At 39.2% G+C, this 19,378-nt stretch overlaps 1 protein-coding gene across 4 annotated transcripts in view; it reads right to left on the bottom strand.

The window, feature by feature from the left end:
* ANO3 (anoctamin 3) overlaps window positions 1–19,378 on the bottom strand; it is a 372,459-nt gene that overhangs the window by 69,378 nt on the left and 283,703 nt on the right. For all 4 annotated transcript variants that reach the window (XM_055317544.1, XM_055317542.1, XM_055317541.1 and 1 more), the window contains 5 exons: window positions 19,163–19,218; window positions 17,272–17,393; window positions 12,398–12,532; window positions 4,641–4,737; window positions 610–670 (listed from right to left, as the gene is read on the bottom strand). In XM_055317544.1, coding sequence (XP_055173519.1) covers window positions 610–670; window positions 4,641–4,737; window positions 12,398–12,532; window positions 17,272–17,393; window positions 19,163–19,218 — 471 coding nt within the window. The remainder of the gene's footprint in view (window positions 1–609; window positions 671–4,640; window positions 4,738–12,397; window positions 12,533–17,271; window positions 17,394–19,162; window positions 19,219–19,378) is intronic.

Consider the following 19,378-nt stretch of genomic DNA (forward strand, 5'->3'; position numbering starts at 1 on the left):
GGGTGGGGACTTCTAACCTGAGTTAGTTTGGAATCAATTAATTGGGTGCTTTAAAGAGTCAATGGGAAGCATGGTGAAAAAAAAGTCAACCAGAGCATATACCTGTACAGAATTTCTACAGTTTTAAGATGTTAAATAAGAACAAGAGTTATTGTGTATTAGATATTATTGCTTAATCATATATGGAATAGATCCTGTATCTCTAAGTGTATAAAGTATAGGTTAAACAAATAGACAAAGAGAAATATTACGCAGATGAAAAATTTCTTGAGCATCGGTTTTACACGCAGAAGTACACGCAGCGTAATTTGGATTTTAGCATGTTTCAGTTTGTTTTTAATCATCACCTGCTTTTGGCAGGGAAAATGTTCTCCTTAGTATAGGAAGACACAGGCTTTAGGATTAGAGCAAGAGTTAAATTCCCAAAGAATCAGTGAATGTGTGAAGAGGGCAAACAGAGCGAGAGTTGAATTACACACGGTGTGTGTGTGTGTGTGTGTGTGTGTGTGTGTGTGTGTGTTTGTGCATGCGCGCGTGAGAAGAAACACAGCAAGGGCCTCAGAACATGAGGACTAGCAATTAAGCAATTAAGTAACAGAACATACTTACCCCATATTGCCATAAAAATAGCAAAGAAGACTGTGCCTCCATTATCAAACAAGTATGTCACCTTAATGGAAAATAAAGCAAAAATATTAGTCACATATTGATTACAATAATCTAGTGATTATAGTCCACATTTTAAGTTCTATGATTTTTTTTTCCCAATGGAATCACACTATTTTGTGGCTTGTAAATAGACAATATGAGATCCTTTCATGGGTCCTAAAACGGTTTCATTTGATTTGCTCATGGGGAGAGGGGAGGACTCTCAACATTTCCCCCATTTCTTCTTTCTTCCCTTTTCTTCCCTTTGGTCTTCATTTCTGCTAAGAAGTGGTTCTAGGACCCTGAGGAAGTATTTGTGAGCCATGGATTGTCAAGCTGAAGTTAGCTTTTCAGGGCACCTGGGGGGCTCTGGAGTTGAACGTCTGCCTTCAGCCCAGGGCGTGACCCCGGGGTCCTGGGATTGAGTCCTGCATCAGGCTCCCCGCAGGGAGCCTCCTTCTCCTTCTGCCTGTGCCTCTGCCTCGCTCTCTGTGTCTCTCATGAATAAATAAAATATTTTAAAAAACTAAAAAGTTAGCTTTTCAGTTGAGGCATACCTAGTTATACTGTCAGAGAAACTTCCAGGACTGAGGAAGTTGCAAAATGCAGAATTATGCCAGGGAGCCAGTGCTTCCAATGGAAAGGTATGGCAGTGCTAGCCTGACTTTCTGACATCTCTTAGAATGTGCCATAGGGTCCAACAGCAGCAACAATTATTTTTAAGAAGTTTCATATATCACTAAACATTTAGGATATAGTCCAAGTGTTTTTTTTTTTTGAATCAGACATGATCTGAATTTTTATAAAGAACAGTGTACAGTTATATGATGTTACTGAAGGGCTGCAGGGCTGCAAGGACTGTTTGATTATAATAAATTAAAAATTCAACTTACCTTTGCTTCTTTTCATTTGCATAATGCCCTCACTCTATTTATATTTTACACTACTAGTGAGGGATATTAAACCAATACGGCCAAGGTAACATTCGTTCGGTGGCCATACATGTACCATAGAAAGTACAGGAAAAATAGGGACGCTATTCTCACAGGAGAGAAAGGCCAATTCGGGGCTAAAGAACATTATTATAAGGGAAGTGGGAATAGAATGGTGTCCTCTTTGCACAGTCTACAGTCTAGAGGCTGGTCAATGAGTGCAGCAAAAGAATATCAATGTGCATTTTAATTGTAACATCTGGGACACACAGCCCAACAATATATAAAACAGATAAAGGTAGGGTGTGTCGGCCTGTAAAATAAAACATTACTGAAAATATCATCATACAAAACATGCTCCTTTGGAAGGTTTGTGGACAGGTGCAAGATGTCCTAACTGGCCTTAAACTTCTATGACCGTGAAGACTTGGGATTTCTAAAAACGTCGTAAGAATCGGTTTTCACAACAATAACCACCATGTATTACATAACGGCGAGAAAGTGGCCATAAAGAAATTCTCTACAGAGCTCTACATAAAATTACACCCAGCAGGAGAATCCAGCGTTTTTGTTTCTAAAGGCATCCCACAGAGACACCTGCTGCCGCCAAGCAGCTGAACAGCTGTCTGCTTTCCTTCATGACAGACCTAGTGAAGCAAACAGGCTCTTGCAGAGTCCTTACAGAGACTTTACACATGGAGACTTAAAGGTCACCAGGATAAAATGGCTCTCCCCTACTCCAGAAACAGCAGTGCCTTTAGAAAAGGCCTAAATAAAAAGCCATGCTTACCAATAATTGCATTGCATGTATACGATCTGTCATAGGTTAAGCAACGTTTCCCTTAAAAAGCTCTTCATTTTTATTCTTCTAAGTTTGCTCACAGATCTTTCAGGCATTTTTTTTTTACTCAATAAATTAAACATTGACTTTTTTTTTAGAAACACATCCATGAGACACAGTGAGGCATACATGTAATACTCACGTAATGTGAGATTACGTATATCTAATGGGAGATACAGCTAAAATAGTAGTTATGGAAAACTTCAGAGCTTGCCCTAAGGAGGAGTATAAAAGTACAAAATCATTATTTTAGAGCCACTAAGATATAACAAGTGGGATGTGCTATGATTTGGGAGGCCATGGACCTAAGAAGAACAATTTTAAGCCTGTGGTTATAGCTGGAGGTGTTTAAGAGTTTCATTTAAGGTGCTGATATACAAGCTGTTGAATAAAAATAACAGGAGGGAGAAGGAAGAGTCAGTCCAGCACGGCATGGATGGCTCAAGCTTAGGCTATGGGTATCCGGCAGGATAATAAAGGGAGAAGAGGCCTTCTGCCTAATAGGAAAGGGACTCTTGCCCAATAAATGAAAGCCCCAGATGAAATCTCAAGGAAATTCCCAAAGCAACATAATAGGCTTTTCCAAAAGCAAGAGGTAGCTTGTCCTAGCTACAAGTGCGTATTTGCAATGAATTATTTTATGAGAAAAAATAGCTTGCTTTTATGCATAGGGAGACCTATGAACAAGCATTTTATTCAACATTGCTGATGTGAGTAGGAAAAATATATAAAGACAGAAGCAAACTGAGCCTCAAACAAAACTATGTTTAAGCACACATTCTCCATTATGTTTGACATCTGATTTCTCTTGGAGAGCCGAGTGTGGCTAGAAATCAATAAATGTGGGTATGAATCCGGCTTACAAATCTTAAAAGTGAGACCCAAAAGGACCGAATGATTTCCAAGTAACTAAATCGCAATATGTCTACATATCTATTAGAATAGTTAGAATTAAAAAAGACTGGCCATCCTGAGGATTAGTGACTCTATGGAAAACTGGAACTCTCATATGCTGCGTACGGGAATGTTACATGGAAGAAATGCCTTGGAAAACATTTTGGCAGTTCTCAGAAGGTTAAACATCCACCTATCATATAATCTAGTCATTTTACTCTTAGGGGTTTATCCAAGAGAACTAACAGTGCCTGTGTATAGGGAGATCTATAGGTGAACGTTCAGAGCAGCTTTATGTAAAATGGTAACTCAAAACAACCCACAGGCCCGTTAATGGCAGAATGAATAGGCAAATTCTGGTAGAGCCGTGTCATGAATACTATTCAGCAATAAAGAGAAATGATCTACTGATAAGTGTTACAACATAGATGAATCCCAAAATAATTACGCTGTGCAAAAGAAGCCAGGAAACACACACACACACACACACATTGTATGATTCCATCTACATAAAAGTCTAGAAAATACACACTTATCTGTAAAGAAAGAAAATAGTTGGTTGCCTAGGCACAGTAGTGGAATTGGGAAGGGGTGGGAGCCCAAGATCACAAGAGGCCGTGAGAACACTTTTGGAAGTGATTCCATGTTCATCATCTTGACTGTAGTGATGGTTTCACAGGTGCATTTATAATGTCAAAATGTATCGATTTATACACTTTAAATGTGTGCATATTATTACACATTAATTAAACTTCAATAAAACAGGTAGACAATAATCATTGTAAATTCAGTTTCTCAAATTTGTATGCACATTGGAATCACTTGAGATGTTATAAAACACACTAATGTCTAGGTTCCAAACCCAAAGGTACTGACTTAATCAGTTGCTCTGGTGGGTGGCTTGGGCTTCAGAAGTTTAAAAAAACCCTTCAGGTGATTCTAATAGGCAGCAACTCGAGAATTTTAGTATTTTTCTTCCTTTTCTCTGTAAAATTGAGAATACTGTAATGAGTGTTCATGGAAGACACAAACTTAATTAGGAATAGAAACCATTATCTTCTCATAAAAAGAATCTAGAAGTCATTTCAAGTAGAAGTTTATGTCCATTAAAGACAGAAATCAGTTATAAAAACAATGGAAGACCAAAATATTCAAATAAAAATGTACTCATTTTGTAACTGCTGCAGAGTGATGGTCTATTCAGTTGTCAATGAATATTGATTGTCGAAACTCTTGAGAACACTTAACTCTGTTTGGAGGACTTCTTACCATCTGCTTCTGAGAATAAGTAGAGCTCAGGAAGGAGAATGCGAGGATCCACTCACCTTGGCATAGATACAGCTTTCGTTGAGTCTCTGCAGCGAGCAGTTCTTGTCACAGAGAGGGCACATGAAGACTTCGGTGGCCTTGCAAATTTCTTGGCTTGAGAAACCAAAGAAGAACGAGAAAGCATGAATCTCCAGGTTTAAGAAGGTGCTTAGCTCCTCTAGCTAATCCTGTGGGAAGTAGCAAGGCAGAGAGACGCAAAGAAGAAATGGAAACAGTGGGAGTGCTGCACAAGGACGGAGGAACTGTGTGGCTCTCACCGAAGTTTTTAGGATATTTGTGATACGGAGATGTCTGTTTGCTTGTTTTTAGAAGTCTCTGTCAGGATACGGTACAGAGAAGAGGCCACATTTTCTACTTATGAGACACCTGCAGGGCTTGCAAAGACAGTTCCGTGTGATTTCATGGCACTCCGGATGATCTCGTGAAGAACACCTGGAGAGCTTTCACCAAGCTCACAGCTTGGAAGTGGCTGAGCTGGAATCAAATCTGACTATTCTGATTTCTCAAGTCTGTTGATCTTTCTCCTGGATCTCACTGTCTCCGAATCACCAAAATCAACAGCATCCATAATTCTCACAACTTCGTAACTCCCACTAGAGTCAATAGGTGCATCATGTTCCTTGGCAATTTGAGGGAGTTTTGTTTTTTTTTTTTTTTTTTTTTTTTTTTTTTTTGCGGTGTCTTGCCATGCAGCCATGATGACACGACACAGTTTTCATTTACAGACTATGTATTATATTCTCTATTAGAATTTAGTTTTCTAATGTTTGTCTCTTCAATTTTATCCCCACCACCTTCAGCATACATTATAGATGACTTTGTGATGTCAGTAGGGCACCAATAACAGTTTCTCAAAAGCCTGCCAGCCCGAGAATTCACTGCAACCTATTTTTAAAATGTTTTGTGATTTTATCTGTCGTAAGTGGCCCTTTCCCACTTAGTGGCCTCTAAATAAATTGTCTCTAATTAAATCTGCTTTGGGAATGTTGAAAGTCATTTAAAGGCTTTTGAAAATATGTCTGGAAATGCAGCTGTTTAATAAATAATAAAAGTTTAATCAGCAGAGTTTACAGCACAATTTACTGTTTTCAAACATATATATTCAAATGAAGCAAAAAACAATGTATCTGTATTTCAAATATCACTCCAAAGTCGAAATAAATAGGAAGTGATGATACCATATAGTAATCCAGTGCTGTCAAGTGGGCAAAGGTGTTCATGTCCAGTAAGTCTGGTCTGCACTGCAGTCTCCTGCAGGGGTAATAATCCCTACAACTGACAGGCAACTAACGTTTAACTTAAGTAACTTGCTCAAGGTCATATAGCTAACCGGAGGTACTGCAGGGAACTGAATTTAGGTTTTGGTGATTCTAGGTCCAGTTCCCCATCAAGTATAACATATCTGAAAGAAAAATATTTATTTCATATTAAAAGCAACTTTCAAGTGGAAGAGGACACTTCTTATGATGAGCCCTGAGTAATGTACAGAACTACTGAATCATTATACTGTATGCCTGACATTAATATTCACTGTATATTAACTGTATTTGAATAAAAAAAATCTGGCAAATAAAAAAAAAAACAAAAAAATAACAGGAACTTTCCTGTAAACCTAGGTTGTTAATGGTGATGATGGTGTGACAGGTCTGATAGATACTATAATTCTCCTATTCTCACACACATCATCTTGATAGTCATCAGGATGTCTACATGAAGAAGGAAAGCAGGTAAAGCATACATATTAAAAGACCTAAAGAAAAAAAAAAGATTATACTTCCTCTTAGTAATGTCACTGATTTGTAGGAACAAGAATTAACATGGCCCTCGAAGGATATTTTGATTAAAGTTTCATAATTCATGGTGTTTCAAGAATGACACAAATTGTCCTGCATCGAAATCTCATAATGAAAAGCATTAGAGTCAGTCTATACCACATCATTTTTCCTACTTCCCTCACGGTCAAACAAAAGCACCGACCTATCAAAGCACCACGCTTAGAATCCCAAGTCATCAGACTGAGTCCTATTTTTAATTCCAGAATTATTCAACTTATTTTCTGTTTAAGTCATTCAAAGTTCAATTTGATATGTAACATAAAACATAAACAACTTTGGAAAATATATTTTTTAGCTCCAAATAAGAAAGTCAATACTACCACACATTTCTTTGACTTCAGTTAACCACTAGAGAGAAGGAGAGCGTCCAACGTGAGTGTTTCTTCTTTCTCTTGCACAGCCTGATAATAGAAACGGCCCCTTCAATTGTGGCTTTCTTTCATATCTACTGTTAATATACACATCAAGGGCTGATTTGAAGGAAATAGTTACTGGCAACTTAAAATAATGGAAGAAGGGAGCGATTTGTACTTTTGGGGGCGGACATCTGGACCTGCTCCTGGGTCTTGTGTTTCCTGTGATCCTGTTAACGTGACAAAGCACAGAAGAAGACACTTGGGAAAATGTGAAAGTGGGTTTAAGGGAGGGCAGTATGAAAGCATGAGTAAAACATGATTTTAGAATCAGATATAATCAGGGAAAAAGAAGATCTAATCACAAGATATTACTCTATACCTGTTAGGATTGCTATTATGAAACTAAACAAAACAAAGATAACACGTGTCGGCAAAGATGTGGAGACCTTGGAACATCTGCACATTGTTGGTGGGACTGTAAAATGGTGCAGCCACTATGCAAAAAAATATGGAGGTTCCCCAAAACTTAAAAATGGAACTACCATATAATCCAGCAATCCGGTTTCTGGGTCTAGATGGAAAAGAACTGAAACTAGGATCTAGAAGAGACATCTGCACTCCCATGTCATTGCAGCATTATTCACAATAGCCAAGATATGAAAATAACCCTGGTGCCTATTGAAAAATGAATAAAGAACATGTCATATAAATACACAATAGAAAATTATTCAGCCTCAAAAAAGAAGGAAACCCTGCCATATACAACAACATGAATGAATCCGGAGGATGTTATGCTAAGTAAAATAAGCCGGGCACCGGACAAATGCTGTGTGATTTCACATATATTAAGTATTTAAAACAGTCAAACTCATAGAAACAGAACAGAATCCTGGTTGCCAGAGGGTTGGAGAGTGGGAAACGGGGAGTCGCTATCCAATAGGTATAAAGTTCCAGTTATACAAGATGAATGAGCTCTAGACATCAGCTGTGTGACATTGTGCCTAAAGTTAATAATACTGGAGCGTGCACTTAAAAATTCATGAAGAGGGAAAATCTAATGTTGAGTGTTCTTACCACGATTAAAAAAAAGACAATAAAAGTTTAAAACTTAGCTGACCACTCACTATATACATTCCCCTGACCAAGTCTCCTACTCTCTGAGGATCAATGTCTTCATCTCTAGATGGAGATAATATCTAACTGGGATATTACATAAGGGATATTGATACAGGCCTGGAACATCACAGGCACTAGCTAAATAGACACCATTGCTAAGGATGTTGTCAGGAGAGGGTTCGAGGATGCTGAGTCCTTACGACTCAACAGCGTTTGTAAAGCTGGTCTGATGCTGGGGACCACATAAAATTTTTCAGTGAGTTCTAATGGCAAAGGGGAAAGATCAGACCAGAAAGTTGGGGCTTCTGCTCTTTTGCCCTGGACCTGCAAAAACACTTTATCTGTCTGCTTGTTCATTTTCATATTCGTAGGATACATACCCTGCCAGGCAAACATGTGACCATATTTGGTTGGGTAAGACCAATGAGCACATGCAAATACACATATGCACGTATACATACAATAAATAATCCACAACTTTATTGCTACCTAATTCTACAATGAACTACAGGGCAATTAAGAAATATGACCTTAATGTACGTGAACATAGTTGATGGAAACGTAATAAACACAACCCGATCTTCAGCTTTTTAATATGTCGTTACCCTATAATATAAAAAGAGATCAATAAAATAATGCTAACACAAAGCGACACTAAATAAAAGCCTCGTGTCCTCCCCTGACCTGAGAGGATAACACCTACAACTTAACCATGACTTAACTACGTCTGACACCTTGAATAGAAAATTTCAGTCCCATGAAATTTTGAAAGTCAAGATATTCAGTGATGCTTATCTTGGTTTAGAATAGAAAGTCTGACAAGATGTTAATTATAGTGTGACAGAGTGGCAGTAATATAATACCATAAAGCACTGAAGAAAAGAGTTTGCTAATGCCTTTTAAAACACTCCTTGTACTAAAGGTACTTATATGCAAGGAGCCTAATTGACTTTGTTGAATTATTGATTCATGGACTCATAGGAATTATTGATTCCATAAATCAACTGGAATAGCAAATCTATTCCTTTCATTGCCTTTTGTTCATTTTCGGCCCTGTAGGGGTAAATCAGGGAGTCTATACCACATGGTAAAACTTTGAGAATATGTTCTCCATAGGACCAACTTGAACAGTAGCTGCCCCTCTAAGAATCATTATATGTCTTTATCAATTCATTTTAAAAGAGTAGTTTCCCCAGATTTCTTCCATTGCATTTTCCCTCCCTTCCTCTTTGAAAGAAATCATAAAGGGAGAAAAGATTTGAGAGAGTCTTAACTATGGGAAAGAAACCAAGGGTTGCTGAAGAGGAGGCTGGGTGGGGGGATGGGGTAACTGGGTGAAGGGCATCAAGGAAGGCACGTGATGTGAAGAGCGTTGGGTGTTACATGCAACTCATGAATTACAAACTCAACATCTGAAACTAATGATGTACCATATGTTAGCTATTTGAATTTACATTAAGAGAATAAGTAAGTAAAAATAAAATAAATAAATAAGAGTGGTTTTCTAAAACCTTGAGGACTCTACCAAAAACACTGTTAGAACTAATAAATGTCGCAGAATAAAGTTGCAGAATACAAAAACAATATATAAATATCAGTTGCATTTCTACACACTAACAATAAACTACCCAAAAGAGAAATTAAGAACAGTCCCATTGACGATTGCACCCAAAAGAATAAAATAATTAGGGCTAAATTTAACTAAGAAGGTATAAGACCTACACAGTGAAAACTAACACACCAATGAAAGACATTGGAAAAGACACAAATAAATGGGAAGATATTCTGTGCTCATGGCTTAGGAGAATTAATGTTGTTGAAATGTCCATACTACCAAAGGATATCTACAGATTCAATGCAATCTCTATCAAAATTTTAATGGTATTTTCACAGAAATATAAAAAGCAATCCTAAAATTTGTATGGAGCACAATAAATCCCAAATAGCTAAAGCAACCTTGAGGAAGAACAAAATGAGAGGCACGACACCTCCTGGTTTCAAGTAATATTATAAAGCAATAGTAATCAAAATAGTATTGTATCGGCATAAAAATAGACCCATGGATCGATGGAACAGAACCCAGAACCCAGAAATAAACTTATGTGTATGCGGTCAATTTTTGACAAAGGGGGCAAAATATACCATGGAAAAAGGATAGTTTCTTCAATAAATGGTATCAGGAAAATTGGAGATCCACATGCAAAAGAATGAAACTGAACCCCTATCTTATCTCATATGCAAAAATTAACTCAGAATGGATTAAAGACTTAAATTTAAAACCTGAAACCATAAAACTCCTGGAAGAAAACGCAAGGGGTAAACTCTTTGAAATTGGTCTTCGCAATGATTTTTAGTGTTTGACACCAAAAGCAAAAATAGACAAATGGGATGGACTACATCAAACTAGAAAGCTGCTACATAGCAAAGGAAACCACCAACAAAATGAAAAGACAACCTCCAGAATGGGAGAAAGTATTTACAAAACATTTATCTGATAAGGGGTTAATATCCAAAATATATAAAGAACTCCTACAATTCAATAGTAGAAAAACAAGCAATCTGATTTGAAAAGTGGGCAGAGAAACTGAATAGGTATTTTTTCAAAGAAGATCTACAAATCAACAGGTACATGAAAAAGTGATCAACATCATTAATCATCAGGGTAATGCAAATCAAAGCCACAGTGAGAGCTCACCTCCTCTTATCAAAGCCCCGGGGATAGGAATGTAAATCCGTGCACCCACTATGGGGAAGAACATGGAGGTTCCTCAAAATATTAACAATAGAACGACCATATGATCCTGCAGTCCCACCTCCAAGTATAGAGCCAGAGGGAATGAAAACAGGATCTTGAAGAGATAGCTGCATTCCCACTGCAGCATTACTTCCAAGAGCCAAGATATGTAAACAACTTAAGTGCCCACTGATGGATGAATGGACAGAGATGTGGGATACATATAGATAGAGACCTATATCTTTAGCCACGAGAACGAAGGAAACCCTGCCATTTTTGACAACATGGATGGACCTTAACGGTATCACACTAAGTGACATAAGCCAGAGGAAGAAAAAAAAAATATTGAATGGTATTACTTTAAAGTGAATCTTTAAAAAAAAGCCAAACTCATAGGAATGGAGAACATAAAAGCAGTAAAAAAAAAAAAAATCCTTTTCAAGACACTATAATTTTAAATCACAACCTGTTTTCTTAGTCTCAGAGGTTACTGAGCATGCAGAGAAATGCCCAGCTAGGGATGGATGCTCCCACTGGGCACAAGTTTGTTCAGGAGAAGCTGCCTTCCAGAGCGGTAGTGAGTCTGCAAAACTCTGAAATAGACCTATGACTAGATGAAATGTCTTTAGAACAGTAGGTATTTCTTTGATTTCAAACTAACTATCATTTGGCCTTCATGGAGAACAGGGGCAAATCAAGGAAGTCGGTGATGGAACTGGATTGAACTCTGGGGCAGTGGAATATTTTGTTTTTAGGCAAATTATTATATGTCCACACATGCATATTACATAATGTGTGTATATATATCCATATATACGCATCCATATATACATATATATATGGATATATAGATATTTGAATTATGTCTTTCACACCTAAACTTGATGATATCCTTGTACATATTAAACAGAACATTTGTCATGAGGATTCTTTAATGCCCGGCTGAGTCTTGTTTCTGCTGAATAATAACGTATTTTTTCCTCCACCCAGATCTTGAGTCATTTCAACTTTAAGAGTAGAATCATCATTCTGACAAATACCTGATTTTTGTCAAACCTTATTTCACTACTGTCTTGATACCTTAAGTTGATACTAAAATAATTATAAATATTTGTTCTTACAGAGAATAAGAAGAAAACAGGAAGTGATTTTTATGTTCTCAGGAGAGAAGATTGCTTAGAGCAGGATTCATGTGCTACAATTATTTTGTTCAGACATCTCTAACCACGTAAGGTTCCCTCATCTGCAAAACATGATTACTCATCTCCAAGGGTGGTTGTGAAGTTCCTATCAAATGAAAACAAACAAGCCGTTATCAGGAAGCTCTCTGTAGGCTGTAAGTCGTTTAAAGGACTGTAGCTATTATAATTATTCGAACCACAATAGGGAGAGGGCAATCTAGACTACCAAATACTGTGGCAATGTACATTATATAAAACTACCACGCATCGTTGAATTATTATGTGGGATACATCGGAAAGAGAAACTCTGCAGACGGACAGTCTTAGAACTGAGCCAAGAGAATTTGCACGTACAAACGTGGAAATGACCCTTTATAAACAGTGCTCGTTGTCTCTTCTCCTCAAAATTCCCAGCCAATGAGCTGTAGAACCTTGATCTGTTTCTTTAATAAGTCAGCATTATCATAAAGCTTTTGTCAGTCAGGTCAGCACAAAGGCCTACATGTTTTGAGAAGTCTGTTAACAGCTCACCTTACTTGACTTCCATTCATCGTAAATATTCCATAGAAAAAAACACACAAGCCGACAAGTGCCGCAGGAATCAGCATTCCAGTGTACCATCCCAGCCAGGCAAAGTAGAGCCCGATCTTCTCACCAAAGTACAGCCTGCACGAGAAGGCGAAGCTTTAGCTTAAGGCAACACCAGCAGCACTACAACCGCTGACGTCGCACCCAACCAGAATTTCAGGCGCCGTACCCGGGCAGCTCTGCCTGGGGTATCTTAATATTCCCACTTGGTAAGGAAGCCAATAACGGTGATGCTGCTTATCTTTAAACATCGCCTTTACAGGGGCAATTTTATAAAATGGGATCTCTCCGTGTCAAACTTCTTAACAAGGCTCATGAAACTCTTTATAGGCCAGTTCTTTCCTTTCTCCATCCAACCCCCTAGTACATTTCTCTTGGTCTTCCACACACAGAGCGGTGCTGAAGCGTGTTGCTTTTGTGGAAATTAGAAAAAAAATCTTCCCTGTAGGTGAACGCTGAGAGTAGATTGGATTTCAGTCTCCGTCTGCACCCCCCACCCCCTTCAGCCAGGCTCCCTTATGCTGGACACAATCTTTGCACACCTTCCTCAACAAAGTTAACTCTGCGCTTCCTGGAGACCGGATTCTTTCTCTGGCTAATGCTGTTCCCTTATTTTGGAATATTGTGTTTCACCCCTTTTCTTTTCTTTTCTTTCTTTCTTTCTTTCTTTTCTTTTCTTTTTTTTTTTTTTTAAGATTTTATTCATTTATTCATGAGAGACACAGAGAGAAAGAGGCAGAGACACAGGCAGAGGGAGAAGCAGACTCCATGCAGGGAGCCTGATGCGGGACTCGATCCCAGGACCCCGGGGTCACGCCCTGGGCTGAAGGCAGGCGCTAAACTGCTGAGCCACCCAGGGATTTCCATTCATCCCCTTTTCTTACCTGGCTTGTTTGCATCCTTCCCTTATATCACTTCTTACAGGAAGCCTTCTCTGACTTCCACTGCAACCCTGGCCTAGATGCCTCGATCTTGCTCCCCTACTGCCCTCGCCCACATTTCAGGGTCCCAAACTTGTAACAATTTATGACAATTAACCTGCCACTCTTCCATTCCTCTCTCTCCCCAAAAGACTGCAAGTGCCTGGAAGTGGACCTGTGTCTTCTTCACTAACACTCATCACAGGGAGTAATGAATGAAGCTAAGGAAATGATGAGATCGGGCACGTTCAGGGTGGTATGGCTGTAGACAAGCTAAGGAAATGAATGCATTTTATTACCTTTGAGCTGATAAGAGTAGTTTATGCGGAAATGGAGGATGAGTAAGACAATTCTAATGACTATTCAGTTGCTACTTCATCAAGTCTACTGACAGCATCAACTGCCACACAGTTTATAAAATTCTGGTAAGGAATAATAATTTCTTGAATTCTCTAGGACTGTTTGGTCCCCATGTTCGGAAAATGGTTACTTAACACAGTTTTGTCCCAGGGATTGTTTTAAAAATTGATGTTTTACAGTTCACTTAAGAATACTGCATCGTGCAGCGATTCTTACCGGGAAGAAAATTCTCTTGGTATTTTTTTTTTTTTCTCTTTCTGAAAATCATTCTTAAAAAAAAAAAAAAAGAAAGAAAGAAAATCATTCTTTCACTAAGTCACTCTCCATATCGAGTCAATGAAACTTGTGCACACTCTCTACCAGGTATAAACAGAGTCATCCTCCAGTTATCTAAGTTTTTTATTTTTTTTTTCATTGATTTCTCCTAGGAGACATAGAGCGGTAGACCAGTCACTGCTCATACGATGATAATACTGTCCTAGTTGAGACAAAAGCTTATCGTATTAACAGGCATTGCGATAAAGCCAATTGTTTCTTTAAACAAGTGTTCCTCTGTTTAGCATATATTACTAACATAATGGAATGTCTTCATAACAATGACTACAGAGGACTGCGCAGACAACCCCCTTTAAACAGGCAGCACTAAACTGAGATTTTAAATTACACATTGTTGAAGGTGAAGAGGAACCACAGTATTACTTGACAGTAGTTTAATCACCCAAGTTACAAGAGACTTCAGATCTGGCTCAGAAGGGAAGGGAGAAGCAAAGAAGCTGATGAAAACCCCCTTGACCTGGAGCATTGGTTTTCACAATCTTCTAGGATCTCCAGAGGAGTCTCAAAAAACATGCTGAGGCGAGGAGAAATAGGACTGCTGCTGACGTCACTCTTTACCACACTGCACCTAGAGCTGTTCTCTTTTTATCTGTTTTATATTTCACTAACGAGCAGGTTCCTAGAGTAGGAACTCGTTGAAGGGCCATCTATGTCTACTCTTCTCAGGCCTCCACCTTGGGTAGGCCCTTGATCCCCTCCCTGTCTTCTTAGCCACTTGAATACAAAATACATGGTTCTCATAAGTAAAATTTCCCCACTATGTCAATAGCCAGACAATTGGTAGCCAAATAACCGTACTGATTAAAAATAAAGGTTGCTTGCTGAAATTACCTGAAGCAGCAATAAGCAACGTGCCCAATAGATAAGAGAATTATCGACACTGAAATGCTTGCTTGAAAATACCAACTTCATTTCAGTTCCTAAGAATAAATATGGTTCTGTGAACTGGCACATCTCACTGTGTTCACATATCATAGTTCTCTCTTCTCTCTCTCTCTTAAAAAAAAAAAATCCCCCAAATTAATTACTTAATTAATTAAATATTCATATTAATGGATGGCTTAGCTAGTTAAGTATCTAACTCTTGATTTCAGCTCAGGTCATGAGGTCAAGCCCCACTGTGGGCTCCATGCTGGGGACGTGGAGGCTGCTTGAGATTCTCACTCTCCTCCTTCTGCCCCTTCCCACTGCTCAGTCTCTCTCTCTCTCTCAAAAAAAAAAAAAAAAAAAACAAAACAAAAAATAAAAGCCAACAATTCTTTCGCCTGCATATATAAGAATCTGATAATTTGTTGTGGTTGACGAAATTAGAATCAAAGCATCTAGATTTCGGTTAGGCCCAAGAACTTAATGTCGGAAACAAAAGCGGTTTGGTGCTGGTTATTAGGATTTGTGCATCGGGATCATGTTCCACCTTTTTCCTGCCTGCCACGCGCCCCAGGAAGCTCACTTTCATGGACTGTATCACGTGTGCTCCTTCCTTCCTTTGGTTTCCTGAGGGCTCTCTGGCCAAATGAAGGCACCAGCAGGAGATGGCAGAGAGGGACTAAAGAGGTATCAGCGTCTCGGTTATCCTGACTTTCCCCTTCTTGGAGCGAGCATGGTCTGGCCGTAGCTGCTTTCCCCATGCCAGGCACCCCCACTTCTGTTTTTCACAGGTTCCACCAACGGCTCTCTCCCCTCGTTCCTCCAGGCTGAGGTTTGACAAGAGCAGCCAACTTTTGCTCGTGTCTGGAAGCGTCACCATCATCATGCACATGCTCCCTTGATACTATGTACACTTCTGTTATCTAGTTCTTTTATTGCATTTTCTTCAGATACCCCTTTTACTCTATCAGTTTCCTGCTGGGACAACAGCTGATACAGTTATGAGGTTATTCTTGATATTTATATTTCATAAACAGCTCAAATATCAACATATATAAATTTATGAGTGCTCTTTTTTCATTCATTCTAAGAACATTTGTTGCTAGCTAGAAACTCGATTAAAACCTTCTTAATAGGGGATCCCTGGGTGGCGCAGCGGTTTGGCGCCTGCCTTTGGCCCAGGGCGCGATCCTGGAGACCCGGGATCGAGTCCCACGTCGGGCTCCCGGTGCATGGAGCCTGCTTCTCCCTCTGCCTGTGTCTCTGCCTCTCTCTCTCTCTGTGTGACTATCATAAATAAATAAAAAAAAAAGTTTAAAAAAAAAAAAAAAACCTTCTTAATATATATTTCCTGATATTTAAAAAAAACAAAATTATTCTCCATCAAAATGAAATAAATCATGACTGTAACAGTATCTGGAGACTAATTCAACTTGAGAGCAGTTACTCAGTAGAAATATGCTTCCTGGAATAGAATAGATACTTCTTACGTATTGGTTGAAAGACAAATGCATGCATCGATGCCGTGTTGGTCATGTTCTTCTTTGCCTCTCAGATCCATTTTCTGCCTTTCCCTATTTTTTTTTCTTTCATAGGGAAGTAAGTAGATTACACAGGTTCCATGTTCCATTGCTCTTGGTTAAGTTGGGTCAGGAGGTATTGGCAGACTCACAGGTAGAAGGAAGGGAGAGAGCCAAGATCTTTCCTGCTCTGTTGGCCATCCTCAGGGAGAAGGGGTCATGCCTTCTCCAACACATTCACTTCTCTGCAGACAGTCTCAGTCATGGACGGCATAGCTCCCACCCAATGGCCCCGCTAGTGGGCTCTGAAATATGCTTCATCTCATTTTCCTTCTAACCCCAGGGTGGTTAGCAATCTTCTTCTTTTTTTTTTAAGATTTTATTTATTTATTCATGAGAGGCACAGAGAGAGACAGAGAGGCAGAGACAAGGCAGAGGGAGAAGCAGGCCCCATGCAGGGAGCCCGATGCAGGACTCGATCCCAGGTCTCCAGTATCAGGCCCCCGGCTGAAGGCAGCGCTAAACCGCTGAGCCACCCCGGCTGCCCGGTTAGCAATATTCTGCTGTTGTTAATCTCTGCTTGCCTCTCCATTCCTGTCTGGTTTCTCAGCTTTTCCATTCCCTTTATAACCAAAAAGTGTCTAAAACTAAATTAAGTGTCTTTTATTGAAAAGACCTACAGTGGCTTCTTTTTCCCCTGACTGCATCCTGACTGATACAGATGATCTGGTGGGCAGGTGAAATAATTCTAAATCTAGGAAAATGACAACAGCACAGAATGATCTACCGTCCATTATCGATCCACCCACCTTACCTGATTAAATCCAGGGGCTGATGCTTATACCACATTCCCCAGCGTGCCCAGCGCTCATATAACAGATGTCTGTTGTTTTGAGGTCCATGTGTTTTGATGGGCTGGCTACTCTTGTAGGCTCCCTGAAACACATAACATAAGATAAATTGATATATATTCCCTTAGCAAATTTGAACTACATAAGAATTGCTTTTACTATTTTTTTTTCCTTAGAGAACAATTTAACAGCTTACTGAAAGCTTCAGAAATTGTAAACTTAGGCTCATCATTGGAATGATGCGGTAAATGTTTTTATATAACACTTTTTCATTGAAAATGTTCTGATAATTCCTTAAAAGTCTTTTCTTAAAGTCCTTTTTTTTTTTTTTTTTTTTTTTTTTTTTATCAGTGAGATTGGGACGCCTGGGTGGCTCAGCGGTTTAGCGTCTGCCTTCGGCCCAGGGCGTGATCCTGGAGTCCTGGGATCGAGTCCCACATCGGGCTCCCTGCATGGAGTCTGCTTCTCCCTCTGCCTGTGTCTCTGCCTCTCTTTCTGTCTCTGTCTCTTGTGAATAAATAAATAAAATATTTTTTAATAAATAAAATATTTAAAAATAAATAAATAAACCAGTGAGATCCCCTTCACTTAAACTAGAATTTAGATTCTACCATTTGTAACCTAAGGTTTTTTAATAAACACTATGTCTTCGCTGTCACTGATAGAAATAGTTGTAATCCTTAATTCAGAAATTAAGAGTATTATTCTACTTTAAGAAATGACTCCGTCCCAGAAAATATTTATTTTATTTATAGAAGCTCAAGAAGAAAGTAAATGTTCAATCAAAAAGTGTCAGAGGTCTAAGTCACAAGTGCTAGTCAGGTTTTTAAATCCTAGAATCCTTACACCTTACTTTAGATAAGATATTCTTCACACTTTCCACCCGTTACTATTATTCCTATTACTACTGTAAGTAAGGACCACAATGAATTGATGCATTGGGGTCTGGCTTTCTGGGCTCAGATCTGTGCCTTTGATACCTCACTTTTCTGTGCCCTCAAGGATGTAGCTATAAAACAGAGCTATTCTTATTGTCTATCTCAAAAGATTGTTCTAAGGATTAAATGAGATAATCCATATAAAACCCTTAGCTCAGTGTCAAATAGGAAGAGCTCAATGGATTTTATCCTTTATGAGTTTTACTAGACTGTGAATTCCCCAGGTATAGGAAACCTGTGAGTCCTCAGCCTTTATAAATAGAAGCGATAGGTTCTGAGATTGCAGACCTCAGACCTCCTTAAACCCCATTCTTATTTTAAAATACAAAATTGCCTTAAAAAGAATAGTGTGTGTGTGTGTGTGTGCGCGTGTGTTGGGAGAGGATGTTCAAAACTGATTCAAATGTCATTCGTGACTCTGAGGCAGAGCTCATCACAGCTTGGAGCAGGTATTTTTACCTAAAATGGGTAGCCAGGTAATAGCCTGGCAGGGAATCAAGTAAATAATGGGGTGTAGGTTTTGGTTGTGGGTTGGTCTTAGACTTTCAGGTATCCCAAAGTCGTAGGCACAGACCAGTCTCTATCCTGTTTGGGAGTGGTGTGGGCCTGAAGCTGGGTCAAGCATGGAACTCTGGTGTTGGAGCAGAGGGTGGCAGTGGTCAGAGTGGCTGAGCCATGTCCCTGAGTTCCCTCCAGGGCTGGGACTCCCAGTAAGGGCAAAATTGCACAAGGGTTCTGGAGCACTGGAGCCAGTATGCAGCCAGAGATCATAATGGGGTCTCAGAAAGGCCCAGGGCCACCCACTGATGGAGTCATCCTAAGAGAGGATAGCCAGACTTAAAAGAAATTTAAAAAGATCAGCGATAAGCATGAGAAACTTTTTTTTTTTTTAATGGAAACTGTATTTCAAAATTACCTCATGTGGGGGAAAAGCTGCGATATATGAGCCATTGTTTATAAGTTTACAGATACCTGGGAAGAGAAACAAAAAACAGTTCCAGGGTCAGTTCAAATGAAGACTTCCCTCTGTAGCAACATATATATACCTGGGACAACAGATTCATTTAAAACCTTAAAATAACCCAGATGCCATCCATAGCCACACCACCCCTGAGGGCGGTGGGGGATGAGC

This window comes from Nyctereutes procyonoides, unplaced genomic scaffold (assembly GCF_905146905.1).
Source record: "Nyctereutes procyonoides isolate TBG_1078 unplaced genomic scaffold, NYPRO_anot_genome, whole genome shotgun sequence".
Classification (NCBI taxonomy): Eukaryota; Metazoa; Chordata; class Mammalia; order Carnivora; family Canidae; genus Nyctereutes; species Nyctereutes procyonoides.